Here is a 16,643-nt window from a genome sequence, read left to right as displayed (position 1 = left end):
AATTGCTATTTTTGTTTTGGGGTCAAGAAAACATCCACACTGCACGCATTGGTATTACTCTAATTTAAAAACAAATATGAAAAAAATGGTCTGGTTACTGTTTTATAATATATATATAGCGTAGCGTAATATTATAAAGCTGAAGAGTTTGTTTGTTTGTTTGATTGAACGCCATAATCTTATGAACTATTGGTTCGATTTGAAAATTTCTTAACAAGTTAGATAACCCATTTATTAACCCTTTGGACAATAACATAACATATTTTGGCTCATTATTTATTATGCTTGTATCATGTATGGTCCTGAAAAATAATGCTTACATGAATTTTCGTCAAACATTAAGATGGGCAAGATTGCTTTTGCTTCGAAAAACTGTGTATACAAATTAAAATTGACCCTATCTTTCGATTAATGTGCCGGATGTGAATCTATTAAATAATTACGATTTAAGCAGATTCACAGTCGGCACATTCATAGACATTATTGCTCATGAATAACTTAGTTTTTTGTCACGAATGCATACGCGTATAATGCATACTTAAATGATTTTTGTCCAAAACAATTTTTTTTTTAAATGAATTGTAAATGTTGCTTGTTGTTATGTATTTTTTTCCATAAATTTATTTTATATAATTAAATTTATAAGCAGATATAACAAACTCATAAACATGTAAGTTTGTTATGCAACATTCGTGTGGTAACTGTAGTGGCACCACCCCGTGCAGTATTGTTTGGCCCCACCCCAGCACTTGCTTTATCGACCTGCGCAGGCTACCCCGGCCATAGCTAGCTCTACACCCGACCCAACCAGATTGAAACCCTACCTACCCCCTTAACATTGTGCGCCTGCCCGTTTTATACAATTTAATTTATTAGTGCCGCATTACTATAACACAATACTAGAAATATGTTAAACGCCATCTATATGATATAATTCCTACTGTTAAACTAAATAAGAAGACATATCCATATATTTTATTCTTAAAATGAGTATATTATAAGTCTATTTATTATTTTTATATTATTTGGTTTAAAAATTTTTGTAAAACGATACGTTTTTAGTTACTTTTAATTATAATTGAACAAAAACGTATGACGTTTTGACTGCATTGATAGTTGTCGTAGTTTAAAGTATTTTACCTTAATGTTCATTCGCCCGAAAAATCCGATATAAATTTTACGAAACATGTACCACCTACAATAGCTTCGTGGTGAAAGTTGAAATACTTGTTATCAAACATTTTTACTACATAGGTCATTGAACTAAGCAAGGCGGGTGCTATGATTTTTATTACGCATTAATGATAATGAATAATTATATTTATATATAGGTAATATTTAAACATGAAATTGTAAGCGATGAATAAATGTATTTTAAGATATGGGTCGTAATACTATAAAGACAGTTTAAAAATGATCTTTACTAATTTTTGTGATCGGCATTTGATATACACACATATTACTTTAAAAAAATCGTACCTTTAAGTTAATAACCTTGATTAATCAGTTAGCAATGCTAACACGTAAATTGTAAATAGGTATCGTTCTCTTTCAATTTAAGAACCTGTGCTGTGCAGCGTAATATTTTATAATCTTGCTATCCTACTGTGTGTGTGTGCGCGCGTGTGCGTGTGTGTGTGTGCGCATGTTTGTTTACTCTCACGCAAAAACTACTGAACCGATTGCAATGAAATTTGGTACGTAGACAGCTGGACAAGTGGAGTTACATAAAGGCAACTATTTATCCCGATATTCATACGGGATACGTACTTACGCGGGTGAAACCGCGGGGCGCAGCTAGTTTTCTTGCACAGGTAGTAATTTATTTAGTTATAGTGTGTTTATAATTTATAACCCAATTATTAAAAATAAGTATTATATATACAACAGGTATACTTCCATTTGTTATACATTTTTGAAGCGAAACTATTAAATAGTTAAATTTGCAACGATACGCACAAAATTAAAAAAGTACAATGTAGCACATTTAAGGCTTGAAGCTATTTAATTTTTGTTAGTCTTTCTGATGCATATTCTTCTTTGTCTCTCAACTTTTGAATTATGTGGTATATGAGTAAATCATTTTACAATGCTCTATGTATTCAGAAAGTAGTCTGACGTCACCGAGCCGGTATCTGTACCTCCTCTACCCTTTCTCTGCATCCTGTGTTGGTCGGTGCGTTTCTTTTCACCGCTCGGCCGCTCGACGCGGCGCGTCGTTGTTTCACACTACCAACACTTATATCATCACACAGGCGCAGTTTACACACCGACACAGTCGCATTGAGTTGGTTTCACACGGAAACGGGTACGGCGGGCGCGGCCATGTTGTAAGAGTAAACTTGGCAACGTCGCTCTAACGTCGCTCTAGACATCGACCGATTTAATCATTCTTTAGTGCCGCCATCGCCAGTGCCTCGGCAAGTTTCTCGTTATCTACAAGTCATGTTCGATGTATGTGTTTAATATTTCAAGTTGTTACAGTCAACAGTATAATAAAAGAATAAAAATTGAAGTGCCTGGATTAATTAAAACACGTAATACATATATAATAATATTAGAATACTCACTGATTTATAGAATTACGATAAAATTTTTAATAGAAAGTAAATTGCTAATATGCCAATGACTATTGTCTTAAGAGAAAGGTATTGAGAATAAATTAGCGTATTGAATAATGTTAAGTTATTTTATAATAATTATTGTTTTCTTTATTATATATGTACTTATTTTTCTTTTTGCATACACAAAATCTCATCTTATAGAAGTTAAAGTTATAATTTCATTTTGTTATCTATACTAACTATGTATTCATAAATAAGTATTTTAAATAAATAGATCTATGACGCCGATTTGACATGACGTTATACGAAATTATTATTTAAGTATATCAACGTTAACATTCGCTAGTTATAATAACGTGTTGTCGATAGAACGAGTCCGACGGAGTGGCAACAGCGCGCTGTTCAGTAGTGATATTGCGTTAAAAGCGGCAACAGCTCATTTTTTTGTGTGGTTTTGTCATGTCATGACGACGCGGCCCCGTGCCAACGACTAGTCTGCGCACAACGCACTGTTGCGGTAGCTGCGGACTTCGCGTCAATGTTTATTAATATACCATTCAAGTTTTACAATCCGTACATTCTCGTAAATTTGATTCCAATATATTCACGTTTGTATAGTATTTAATCAGTGATAAAACACAGAAATTGTATCATAACTCGGTACAAATGACTTGTTGAAAATAGAGAGAAGTAAAATGGTAATTAAAAGCACAATAACTAGAAAATAAATATGTTTAGCCCTTTAACCACAGCGATATATCTTTTTTTAGTTGGTACTTATGAAATCTTTTAAAAGATTACATTTTAAAAGATGTAACAGATATTAATATTATTAAAGTAAAGGTGTCGTCACAGATTATGTACTTCTGTTACTGCTTTAAAATCAAATAATAAAAAATCAGGTTAGGCAACGGCTGGCATGACTAACTTGATTAAATTTTGACATTTACAAAAATGTTTTTTTTTTGTGAATTGTTCGTGTCATTGTTTTTCATTTCTTATTATCGCGGTTAACAACCAATATAACTTACAAATGTTAAAAGTACTTGAAAAGACAATGTTTACAAAGCTCGGCTAGGGATCACTTAAGTGACAAATTGGTAAATTGTTAATTGTCAAGTATTTTTTTTTAAACTAAACGAGCACTGGAATAAATGTTTTCATCCATATGGACGAGGTCATTTGGCGCTTATGACATTTGAGAATGAGATTTTTAAACTTAAAAAAAAACATGAATTACAATCACAATATTTTCAAATAGCAAAAAATTATGGATGCTATGATATTTTGTCTATTTTTAATTAAATTAAAGAAAAAACAAGAGTAACTTTAAATTTAAAATGTTGAGTATTACAGAAAACTAGCTGCGTCCCGAGGTTTCACCCGCGTAAGTCCGTATCCCGTAGGAATATCGGGATGAAAAGTTGCCTATATGTAATTCCAGTTGTCCAGCTCTCTACGTACCAAATTTCATTGCAATCGGTTCAGAAGTTTTTGCGTGAAAGAGCAACAAACACACACACATCCTTACAAACTTTCGCATTTATAATATTAGTAGGATATAAGTAGTATAAAGCTTATTATTATATATAATAATGTTTATTAAGGCAAAGTTTTTATTGTTAATCTGTATCACTATAGTTTTTTTTGACGAGACCATATGCTTATAATATTGCCGACACTGAATTCACTTAAAATGATGGGTGGACCACCTAATGTTAAGTGGTCACCACTGCTTTGGCGGCCTTCTTATGAACTATGCTAGTATATATATTTTCAGCTGAATAAAGACATTAAAAGAATTCATTCATTAATGAGTAGGGGCGGCTTGCACCAGCGGATTTACCGTGCGCTTTACAACAGACGAGCGCACAGGACTCCGAACCGTCCAGTCTTGTGCTAGCATAAGCTCCGAGATAGTGTTTTCTTGTGTTTGATTTTACGCGAGTATTATACAGTATATCAGTCTCCGCGTGACTACGCTCGCTGTAAAGTGTTCGTAACGTCGACTTAATAATATATTGAATAAATCGCGTTTAAAATCCGTTAAAAGGTATTTAATTTCTAAGCTCTGAGATGTTCTATTTTTTCTTAATATCGGTAATAGTTGCCAGGGCATAATATAATAATACATGTATCTTTATTACAATACACACTATACGCTGCTGACAAACATAGTCTTTCTTTATACAACTCCAAAAGATCTCTAACGTTTCCCCATACGAACTACTAACGATATCTTCTTGGCGTTGTTCCGAATCTTGTCGCAACGTGTTGCGTGTACGGTGGACACAATACTAGCCACTACATCGAAAAATGGTTCGGTGCGCTATTCACATTATCGAATCGGTTCGGAACGCTCAGCCCAGCCCTTTTTGCCGTTTAATTATATTAGTCTTTATAGTGTAATTTCACACTTTGGTATTCCGATGGACAAACGCATATTATGATAAAATATTAAACACTATTTCTTTTTTTTATGTCATAGCGGGCAACTGAGCTGATAGTTAGACTGATGGTAAGCGATCACCACCGCCCATGAACAAAGGTGTGCCTCTGCGAATGCGCTGCCCGCTTCTGTGGGGTAAGGGAAAAGGAAAGGATTAATGACTGGAAAAAAAAGAAGGAATGGACTGAGACGGGTGAGGAAAAGGACACGGGCCTCCGGCTCCCCCTCTCACCGTACGAAACACAGTGGCATGCCACTATTTCACGCCGGTTTTCTGTGGGGGTGTGGTACTTCCCCGGTGCGAGCTGGTCCAATTCATGCCGAAGCGTGCTCGACTCCCACAATAAAAACTATGCCGAGATTGGCTTCGATTTTAGGGACATATCCTGGAGCATCAAAAATGTCTAAAATCGAATGCATTTGAGAAATCTAAATTTTTAATCCGTTCTTCCATGTATCTTTCTCTTCTTTCTCCCTTATCTTCACTTTTATTAGCTACTCTAGTATTATAATTAACCTATTCTTTCGACTCGATTTTGATCCATTTTTAAGGGACAGATTTAATAAAACTTTGTACGCTTACAAAGGACCGGATAATAAACCAATCATTTCATCACTTTTATCTTATTATCCTGATTAGGAGCGCCAGGATAGAAGAATTCTTTTACATGTACTCTGTATATAAGAGCAAGTGAGATATTAAAGTTGATTCTATCATTAGGCGTGTTTTCTAGTTTATTTAAACTATATTTATTTAAAATAATGGCTTTTTTAACGACGTTTTTACTGTCATTTACAACGCATACCGCGTTATTTGCATCTAGAGAAAGAACTTTGTTTTTTGTATTAATTTTGTATAGAAATAAGTAACGCGAAACAAGGGCAATTGAACCAATAGGGGATGATCCCTGTTATTGCAAAACACTCTTTTATTCGATTCTCTGATTACGATGTAACGTTGCTTTAATGAAGCAGGACCAAGTTCGGCTTGTTATGGGAATTTCAACAAAATTACACTGAAAAATGACTGGTGTACCACTCTTTGTTTTGTTTCATTATATCCGAGAAGAATTACTTCATAATAGTCAGTCCGTCCAAAGAAAGAAGCCAGCATCGCTTTTCTTATGCTTATTTTTCTCTTCTTAACATTCTTCTAAGCAAATCTTCAAAACCAAGACACTCAAGATTATCTCGTTTTTTCGTTTTCATCACTAAAAAGTATAAACATTAATTCGCTATCCGCCGTTTTTCCCGTTGTAAATTTATTTATTAGTTTTTCCCTTTGTGTTTAAATCTTCAAAACTACGCAACGGATATAAGTGTAGGGTTTTTTTTATTAGGTACAGTGATTTAAGAAGAAAGTTCTTATGCCTATTAAATCTACAATTGCACCAGTCCGAAGCCAAATCGGGCTGTACTAATAACCCTGTGATTTAAGTTTATTTTAAAGAGTGCTCTTTGTGGAACCTTTTTAATATTAGTAATTTTATTATGGAAGAAATTTGTAGTTGGTACACTGATTTCAATCGTGGTCGCATTCGTTAAATCTAAATTTAATAAATAAATTATAATCACAGACATACATTACATATAGCACACGGAAAATTATACTATAGAATGATTATGGCCTCAATCTTAATTATCTAAAATTAATACCAGGTACAATTATTATGTAATTTTAAATAAATTCATGTAATAAAATGTAAATATCGTAAAATGCCCACGTACATCGTAATATTTTCTAATTTTTTTAATGAATTTATTTATTTTCGAACAACATTCCTGCTATATGAAATCTTCGCACATTTACGGATTTTTTCATGCGTGGTTTATTTACTCCGATTTCAACGTGGGATTTATTTTTTTAAACTTCTCTAAAAAGTTATTTCATAAGTCTTAAATAAAAGGACGAAATATACAATTAAAAATGGAGGATACGTCTTAGTAATATAGCCATAAACGGTTTCACTTTCACCTGATGATGAATGATGAATGACGAAGCTCATTATTAGCAGCGAATTAAAAAAGTGTTGTTATTTTAAGGTTATAAAACTTGTATTTATTACAGCTATGGCCGAGTCCAGAATGTCAAGTTATTGGGTCGAATGGAGAACGCAAGCACGGGTGCCGGTGGGGGTTCTAATAGCGGTGTTTGTGCCACTGTTGCCTTTATGGACATTAAGTCCGCTTCAAAGGCTCATAACATCGAACACGTCCTCGACGAACGAACTCTTACCACTGAATATTACGAACCGGCTGCGATACCATCTGCTGCGGGCGCTCCGTCGGCCGGCTCCTCACCTGCCGGCTCTGGCTACTCAGGTTCTTCATCCTCCGTGAATTCTACATCGGCGCCTGCTTCCACAACGCGGTATCATCTCTCGTAAGTAAAGTTTTTTGTTGTCTACAATAACCATCTGCCGGTATCATCGTTTTACAACACACCATTTTTGCTTACATAGTTTTATAAAATTTGACTTAACAGGTACCATATTTTACATAATTAATTTGCTTTCTATGTTTAATTGGATTCGAGTTTTATAAAATCTATACATCCGTTTCTACCTTATTTTACTTCATTATTTGGCAGCAGAAGTATTTGTTACATGAATTTAGTAAAATAACCTGCAAGCGTCATCGTGTAATATTTTATTTCGATGCAAGCAGATGGGTACCTGCTGCGACCCACCCAAAAGTCGGTGAACGTCGCTAGTCATTGTGCATTATAATTGACAAATTTTGACCAATGGTCTTCATAATATAAGATGAATGTCAAAGCTGCTTTGAGCTTCAAATGTAACAGCGATTAAGACAAATTAATATTTTGCCATAAGCATGTTCGTTAGTAATAGTATCCGCACAAAATATTGGTGCCGCCGCCGCCGCCACTTTACCGGCAGCATTTCACCCATACTGAATGGATTGCAGTGATTACCTGGATTGCAGTGGGAATAGTTACAAGAAAAGTGACCTAGTGTAGTGACATGTGTTAGTGCGTTCTCTTTATGTGCATATTCGTGTTGGAGTGCAGTGTATTGGATTTGACGAGGAATTAGAAGATCCACAACTTCACACTGTCTGTGGCTGGCGGCGGTTCCATATGATATATGTATGCACCTTGTTATTAACGATATTTGACCTTATATATACATCTCCTAAAGTTTCATGGATAATGAATTGATTTTCCAGCTGTTCAATGTTATTAATCTAAAAAAGATATTGTATCGATAAGTGTTAAAATAACGGGATAAAAAAAATGTTTGTGCTCTAAAGGATTATGTTGTTGTACGTATTTATTTATGAGTGATATAAAATTTAATACATTTCAACAATTTTTCGTAACTGTCTATTGTTGATACGTTGTGTTGTATTTCTGCGATTGTCACAACGCGTCGTGAAAGTTTTCATTAAAGCTTTATATGGATAATTCAGCAGAATTCTGAAAAAAAAACGTACTTCATATTGTAGCCTACTTAGTTGTTACGGAAGCAGTGTAACTCATTCATTTGCATGCTTTTCCTTGACCATGCGCGTAGATTTTATAAATAATTTTTTGCTACAATTAAAAACAGCGCAAGGGAAAAAATGCGCCCATAGTAGTTTTTTCTTCAATTAAAGAGTTTAATTTATTTTGTTGCTCTGAAAAAATTTAGAAAACCTGGGTGGTGTTAACTTTTTTGTTGCTGATTTAACAGCAGTGCCTGACTTCTCTCCCGGTCAGAAAAAAACTTCAAAGAACTCTTATCTTTATGAATGTGCATGGTAAAAAGATTTAATAATGATAAAAGTCAAAGTTTTTGTAAGGGTTTTTAACTTAAAAACTTTTTTTAACTCCATAATGCCGTAAATCTTCTTTTTTATTTTCAAAATTATATTGTTATGATAATTTATAATTTTATTATAAGGTATAAATACCAATTTGCGTGTTACATATCTATTAGTATGCATGTATGTCTTTTGACTAGCAGTCCAATAAGAGGATTTTAAACATCAGCGCTACGTGGAGCTCATGCTGAGTAGTTACCCTTTTTAGCACCACACTGATTTTTTATTGGTTGTAAAGTTGGATTTATAACATTTTGAAAATTTGTTTTTAGTTTTTTTTGTTTTGTAAAGATTTCGCGAACTTCTTTATGTCCTGTTTAATATACTTTCTTACTTTCTTTTTTTCCAAATAATGTCATATATTAATGACAATTACTTATAATCACAATAAATTTCATGTTAAAAGTAACGAACTGAGTCGTGGCTGGCCAGGTTTTACTCAAAAGTAGAAATGATTTATAACATTAAAAATATATGTTAGATATATAGTCTACTCTTAGATGTATTGAAATCATTTTTGACTCCCATAGGAAATATATAAGAAAAATAAAATCAATAAGGAATTCTTGGAGAACATTAAGAGTTAAGACCAATAACAATTTCCTATGCCAAAGAAACAATTCTAAGGAAATGTTTAAAAAACGCATTAAACTTCAGCTTATTTTTTAATAGAATCCAAATTATATTATATTTTGTATAAAAACAATAACTTAATTTCGTAAAATACAAGCAAATAGACATATTACCTAGTAATATTATCGACCGCGCGAAGTCGATCCCGTCATTGACGACCTCCCAACGAGAGCACGTATCGCATTGCGTCGTAGCCGCTCGAGAGTTTTATGTAAAATATATTATATTCTCATGATTATACGCGCGTAATACAATTTGATCCATTTTAATAAATTGTTATTGTATAAAATTTTCGAGCACTTTAATTTATTCAATTGCGAAGTCTGTTATTCTGTTAACGAATGAAAACTAAGTATATGTATATTTATAATGTTACGATTTACACGTTTCAGACTTTTCCTTAATAAACCATAGATAGCTACTATATAATTTTGTAATCTAGAATAATATCTATTTATAAAGGATATGAAGTAATTTTTTATTGCAATATTGGATTTATTAGATTTTGTGCATTGAATATATAAACGAAGTAATGTAGTTTTATATTATATGTGATGGGTCGAGAAAGTTACAGAAAGCTAAGTATATTATGATGACAGTGGAGCTTTAAGAACTCTAAAATAAATTTAGAAAAAAAAATAAAATATCTACGAACGTTAAAATTAATTGCAACACATAAAATGGCGTATAACGACAAGAAAATATGGTAAATGAATCAATACATTTATTTTTCCAAATCACTAACACACACACACGCGCGCACACGCGCACACACACACACACACACACACACACACACACACACACACACACACACACACACATCGGTTACGGCAAGTTAGTCTATGCCTAGATTACGCGCAGCCCGTTTACCGATAACGCTCTTAAAAAAATACCGGCTTTTATATCAGTCTAGCATGGCATAAACTATTTCATGAAGTTGCAGTTAAATAGTTGCTAATTAGCTGCCAAAACAACGATTTTGTTAAGCCGATCACTAGAAATCGTAAAATTGCAATCGTCATATGCATTCCAGAAAAAAAACGGTTCGGAACAGAAGAAATAATATATATATATAATTACAATCATAATGATACGGTTCACAATCTATCGATAGTTTTTCTAAACTACCTCGCTAGATAGATAGATTGTAATATAACGATCTTTACAAACTAACGGTGACATATATATTACGATACCAATATTTGCGATTTCTCGGGATCGGCACGAGCAACAAAATCGTTGTTTTGACAACTAATTAGCAACTATTTAGCTATAAATTCATGTTTGCTGGAATAGCCATGCTAGCCTGATAGAGCTAGTTAAAGGTAGCATGGGCAAGAATAGCTAAAAAAGATGCACATATCAGCTCATTGCTTTTCACTATTTTATTGCTTTTCACAGCAGTGCTTAATTATTCTCCAGTTAGAAACACTCTGTATCTTGATTCTATAAAAACGGATTTCTCTTTATCTAAATATGTATATACATGTACAATGTACTAAATGCTTCTATATACATTCGTTTGGGTTGTATATACATATAATAAATAAACAAATCTAATTAAAGAAGTTGCTTTGATATGAGGCTTGCATAATTTGCGCTTTTCTTAATCGCCTTGAGCAACAAATTCGTCATTATAGCAATTATTTGGTTACAAACGAGGCTTTTTTTATCAGAATTCTGCGTTACATAAGACTATGGTGTTGAATCCATTACTGAGACTTCGGTAAATGTTTAAAATCAATTAAGTCAATGTTGCGGAAGAGAGGGAGAAGAGATTAGAAATTTACAAACAGCAGGCTTAGTATGCATGATCGTTTTGTCTTCTTCTATCGTACAAAATGGCTTTACTTCATATCCTTTTTATATATATATATATATACACGAATCGAATCTCGGAATCGACTCCAACGATTTTCATGAAATTTAGTATACAGGGGGTTTCGGGGGCGATAAATCGATCTAGCTTGGAATCTTTTTTAGAAAATGTCATATTCGTGTTTTATCGACTTAAACTTACTTTTTTAACAAATAGGAGGCGTTTGAGTAGTCCCAATTCCTTATGACTCTTCCTGACATCTATTGGCTAATAATAATACTATTTTTTTCGAATAATTAAAGTTCCAGCAGATGGCTTTGTTAAGTAACGAAGTCAGTGAGTGTTTGCTTTGAGGTTAGACTAATTGTTTATATTGTTTTGTGTCTTCTTAATGCACGTGTTCACTTAAAAATTCCTAAACGATCTTGGAAAAAAACGCTTATAAACAATCTAACTTCACGAAGTTATATATATATAATATATTATATTATATGTGTGTTCTTGACATTAGACGCATTTAGGTGGGATTGGGTGGATTCTCGTCATCGTTGTTTTGGGTTAGTCGAATATTAGTTGTTTCTTATGAGTAAATAAGAATTAAAATAGCAAATAACGACTATCACGATGTTACTACTACTTAAAAATATTTAAAACACAAGATTACTATTAAATGATATAGAAATATTTTTTTCTGAATCTGGACAAAAAAATGGTTTAAATGACAAGAACCGATAAGTATAAAAAATTCACAAAATGTCACTATTCAACGTCATAAATGTGAAGAATCAAATGAAATAAACCGGTTTTGCAAGGTCGATTTGTCTCGTCTACGAGAAATGCGTCTACGACGAGAAATGAGTCGCGCATGTTAGGAAAATGGAGATAATATCGATATCAAATTTATATTTCTCTTGCACGATATATGTCGTGTCGCACATGCCTATGTCGTTCTATTTAATGGCGATGTGATGTGAAGTAAAACGATTTTAATTAAACAATATAATTTTTATAGTGCCTTTAACCTGACGCCGAATTATGTTGAACTACGCGCCTATGACTGAGTCAGATAAAACGCGTACTAAGCATGCGTCGAGAGTGTTGTCGCGCTGTTTGCCGTTATATTATCGCGTTGTAATGCACAATTCAGCATCAGATTGCGGCGTCAGGTTTGCGTTCTGATTTAAGGTATAAAGGCTTTGGGCCACTTGAACGCCCTTTAAAAATTAAGGAGCAGCTTAAACATATACTTAAAGTTAATTTGAAGCATCCGTTAAAGGCCAATGGCCATGATTTTATGGGCTACCGCCTAGGATCACATCGAATTCAAAGTTATATTAAAATATTCCATGATTTACCCAACTTATTATTTTGAAATCAACACCTGGTGATGTAATTTAATTAAATTGTTACATAGCCTCAAACTAGAACTTTTCGTTACGTAGTCCAGACTTGTAGCAACATGGACGTAGTGTGTTGGATTTTTTCACGTCGGGTTAAATATTATAAATAAAAATAAAGAAATAAATCGCGTTTTAAATCCATTTAAAAGCCTTTAAATTTCTAATTTCTAAACTTATAATACTCGCGTAAAAGCAAAGTCAAGAACAAACGGTGGTCTCTTTATTGTTTTGAATTGTTTGAATGTAATTATCATACGAACATAATTGACATAATTATAATTTACCAGAATGTAGACAAAAGAGAAAATGCTCTAGCTTTCTTCCTAAATTGCCAAACTTCTTATTTTTTTTAATAAAGATATAATAACAGGTTCCCTGTCCCATAGGTTATTCTATTTATTATGTTTTGTGTGGTCTTTTGAAGCCTTTTTTGGTCAGATATACGGTTTGTAAAATTTCTACCGTCATTTTCTAAAATATGCTTTTAGCAAATCACACTCCCTCGGATTTGCTTTAAGAATTCTGCGGATCTTTGACGTATTAAAATAGTTTGTCCATTCTCCACATGGAACGGGATGTCGAGAGTAATAAAATAGCTAAAAATCTAAATTTCGCATCAACTCAATTTCATAACATGTACATTTATTATATTTCGAGTAAAGGTACCTTAAAAAAAGTTGCTTGACACAAAGATATGATTTTTATTTTTTGTCCATTGATACATTTGGTTATTTAATGATTTTTTATCGAAGCCTAAAAAATAATCCATGATGTGCATTGAACACAATATCTACACATGACATAAAACAGTTAAAAGACTGTCTGTACATAGAATATATTAAAAAAGGTGATCTGTTTGTCTGTTTGTTTGTAGACGCTAATCTCCGGAAATACTGTACAGTTTTGTGTGAAAGTCGTTTTATTGTTTAGATATTAATTCTGGACAATATATGGGCTATAACTTATTATGGAAGAGCAAACACCTGACGTAGAGTCGCAACAGATCGCTTTAACTATAAGTGATATAAAAATTGTGCCATTACAAAAATTGTTATAAGTGATAAGCATTTTCTGTTGACTTAAGTTTAAGATTTAGAACTCCCGATGTGAAACTCCAAGAGCCCAGCGGCAATAAAACTTGTACAACATTATGTCAAGTCTATCCAGTAACGCAATCCGTGTCTATCATTAACGCTTTATAACGAAATATTATATAATAATTACAAGTACGTTGGGTCCTTCGTCATCAGCCCATATATGTTCTCACTGCTGGGACACAGGCCTCCTCAGGGTTCAGGCCATAATCCACCACGCTGGCCAAGTGCGGGTTGGCATATGTCACATGTCGTCGAACTTTTGATTCTCAAACATGCAGATTTCCTCACGATGTTTTACTTCACCGTTTTGAGTAGTGGTGTGATAAATGAACTTATTTCCTGCACGCTCGCCTAGTCTCGAAATCCCGACTTATCAATTTTCAGTCCGAGGTGCTCACCTCTTGGTGCTGCCACTGCTTTCTTCTAAGTCCTCCATGTGTATTATAGATAACAAAATTCAAATACACTAAATTTTGATTCTTGGACATGCCGGTTTCTTCACGATGTTTTCCTTCACCGTTTTTAAGCACAGGTGATGTTATCCACATGTACAGATAAATTGAAATATCAATTTATTTCCTGCACGCTCGCCTGGTCTCGAACCCCGACTTATCGATTTTGTAGTCCGATGTTCTCACCACTATGCTGGCTCCTTAGGATAAATCAAATATTATTAAGAAGCGATTATTTTTAAGTTATTTGCTATATAATTCTTTATTCAGTGTACTCTTGGACTCCGGTGCGGAATTATATTTACTTTAGGCATTACCTAAAAATCGCAGAATTCGAATGATGACCCTATATCTAAAGTTTATTAAAAATTTCTCAATCTAAAGTAGAAATTTTAAAGCACCTATGCAAATTTTAACCGTCTACCTATCACAATTCATGATATACGGGCTGGTGACAGACGGACGAACACACAGACAGACAGATAAATAGATGTAGGGTCTTAGTCATAGGGTCTCGTTTTACCCTTTCGGTATGGAAAACACTTTAATAGACGAAATATCTATTATATATTATTCTTCATAATCAACTGTAGAGATGTCGGCCATCTTCTACCTTATAGCATAGTAAAGATCAAGCCTCTTAATATCAGTTTCAGGCTGAATCATGATAGAAAATCTTAGAAATGAAAGCAATTAAGAATGCCTTAATTTGTTCCTAATTATTTACCAAAACGATTATGTTGCTACTATCTATATGTTTATACTATCACGAGGTTTATATAAAGGCTCCCGCACACAGGCGCATTATTATAGGTCGATAATATCGCATGCGGTATTGCGTTAATGCGTCCCGGTTCCTTTTACATTCCTTGCACACAGCTGCGTTTTTATCGTCCGATATTTGTTACGAGAGAGCGCCGCGCCGCGATGGCACTATTATACCATCTCTCTTAGGTGAGCAAAAAAATCGACGCAGCCCATGCACATGCGAGAAAGACTCCAACAAGTCAGCGCGTGTTTGTGTGTTCTTTTGCCATATTGCGTATTTTAAAAATGAATATCGAATTATTATAGAATACGAGCTGATTTATTTATTTTACGAAATCCACTATATAAAAACAGAAGGGAGAAGGTTAAAAAATAGAGGGAAATATGAGGCGTCTTTTTCGGTTATCTTCCATTGCTACTCTTAGTAATAAGCATTCTAGATCTGATGATATGATATCCATATTATAGAAAAGTTTTAAGGACACTCATACAGTCAGTAACCTATCTCAAATTGTCGTTAAATCCAAACGTCCTAACAGTACTAACGTTATTATCGCAGGTGCGTGTACGGTCGTTTGCGTCCTGATACAAAACATTGTAGAACTGGTATCGGATTATCACAGGACGGAGAAACGCAACGTTAAATAGGACTTTGCGTTGTAATTATCGCAGCAGTGTGTAACTACATGACCATCCTAATACTAAATGTACGGAACACAGCTATCGTAGTAACGCATGCGATATTATCGACCTATAATGAGGCGCCTGTGTAGAACCTTAAAGGTAACAGAGTAACGCATTTAAATATATATTTTTGCTTGACCACGACGGAAGATTTTGTTGCTAAATGTTAGGTGGTTAGGTAGGGAGGGAGGGATGGAGGGATGTAAATACATTTCATCATCATGTTGGAAAATTAGCCACAAAATAGTAAGAACCGACTCAACAATTTATGATGATTTTTTAAATTACTCGTTCTTGTTGTTTGAAACATGTATTTTACCGAGTAAAAACCAGTTATAAGATTGTATGAACGGAATTTTTATTCAATAAAATATGTTTTTGGTTTATTAATTACCTATATTAAACCCTCGCATCGCAAAAGTAACGATCGTGTAATGTTTGGATACGGTTACTCAGTAGTACAAAATATTTGTAACGTTAGAATATATTAGTAACTACTATATGTTTATAATTTTTTAGTTTTATAGTATTGAAATGATGAATTCAAAATTTCTCAACAACTATATGGTTTACTCTCGGATGTATTGAAAACATTTTTGACTTTATGAGGGAATAAGGTAGAAAAAGAGGGTGAAAAAACCCAATTTTAGAAAACAATCGCCAAGTAACCTTTTTTTTCAATAAATTAGAATCCATCTTAATTTTTTTCTACCGCGCGAACTTGATCCCGTCTTTCATAGCCGGATTCTCCCAACGAGAGAGCACGTTTCGCTTTGCGTCGCTGCCGCTCGCGAGTCTTATATTAATTTGTTTTGCCAAGGCCAAGGCCAATCTAATCTACTTTAAGATCTTACATTTTTAATTAACAACAATTGTTATAGGTATGAAATAAAGCAAGGAAAAAGAGTTCAATACTTGATATTAACGTTCTTTTGTTCCTAAAAATTTG

General features: G+C 33.7%; 1 protein-coding gene across 1 annotated transcript in view; it reads left to right on the top strand.

The window, feature by feature from the left end:
- Positions 1–16,643, top strand: part of LOC119840182 (msx2-interacting protein-like) — a 54,332-nt gene that overhangs the window by 6,210 nt on the left and 31,479 nt on the right. Inside the window, exon 2 of the mRNA XM_038366695.1 lies at positions 7,082–7,396. Coding sequence (XP_038222623.1) covers positions 7,082–7,396 — 315 coding nt within the window. The remainder of the gene's footprint in view (positions 1–7,081; positions 7,397–16,643) is intronic.

The sequence above is a fragment of the Zerene cesonia genome, chromosome 5 (genome assembly GCF_012273895.1).
Source record: "Zerene cesonia ecotype Mississippi chromosome 5, Zerene_cesonia_1.1, whole genome shotgun sequence".
Lineage (NCBI taxonomy): Eukaryota > Metazoa > Arthropoda > Insecta > Lepidoptera > Pieridae > Zerene > Zerene cesonia.
Note: the sequence above shows the minus strand (reverse complement) of the source record. Positions and strands in the feature narration are given on the sequence as shown.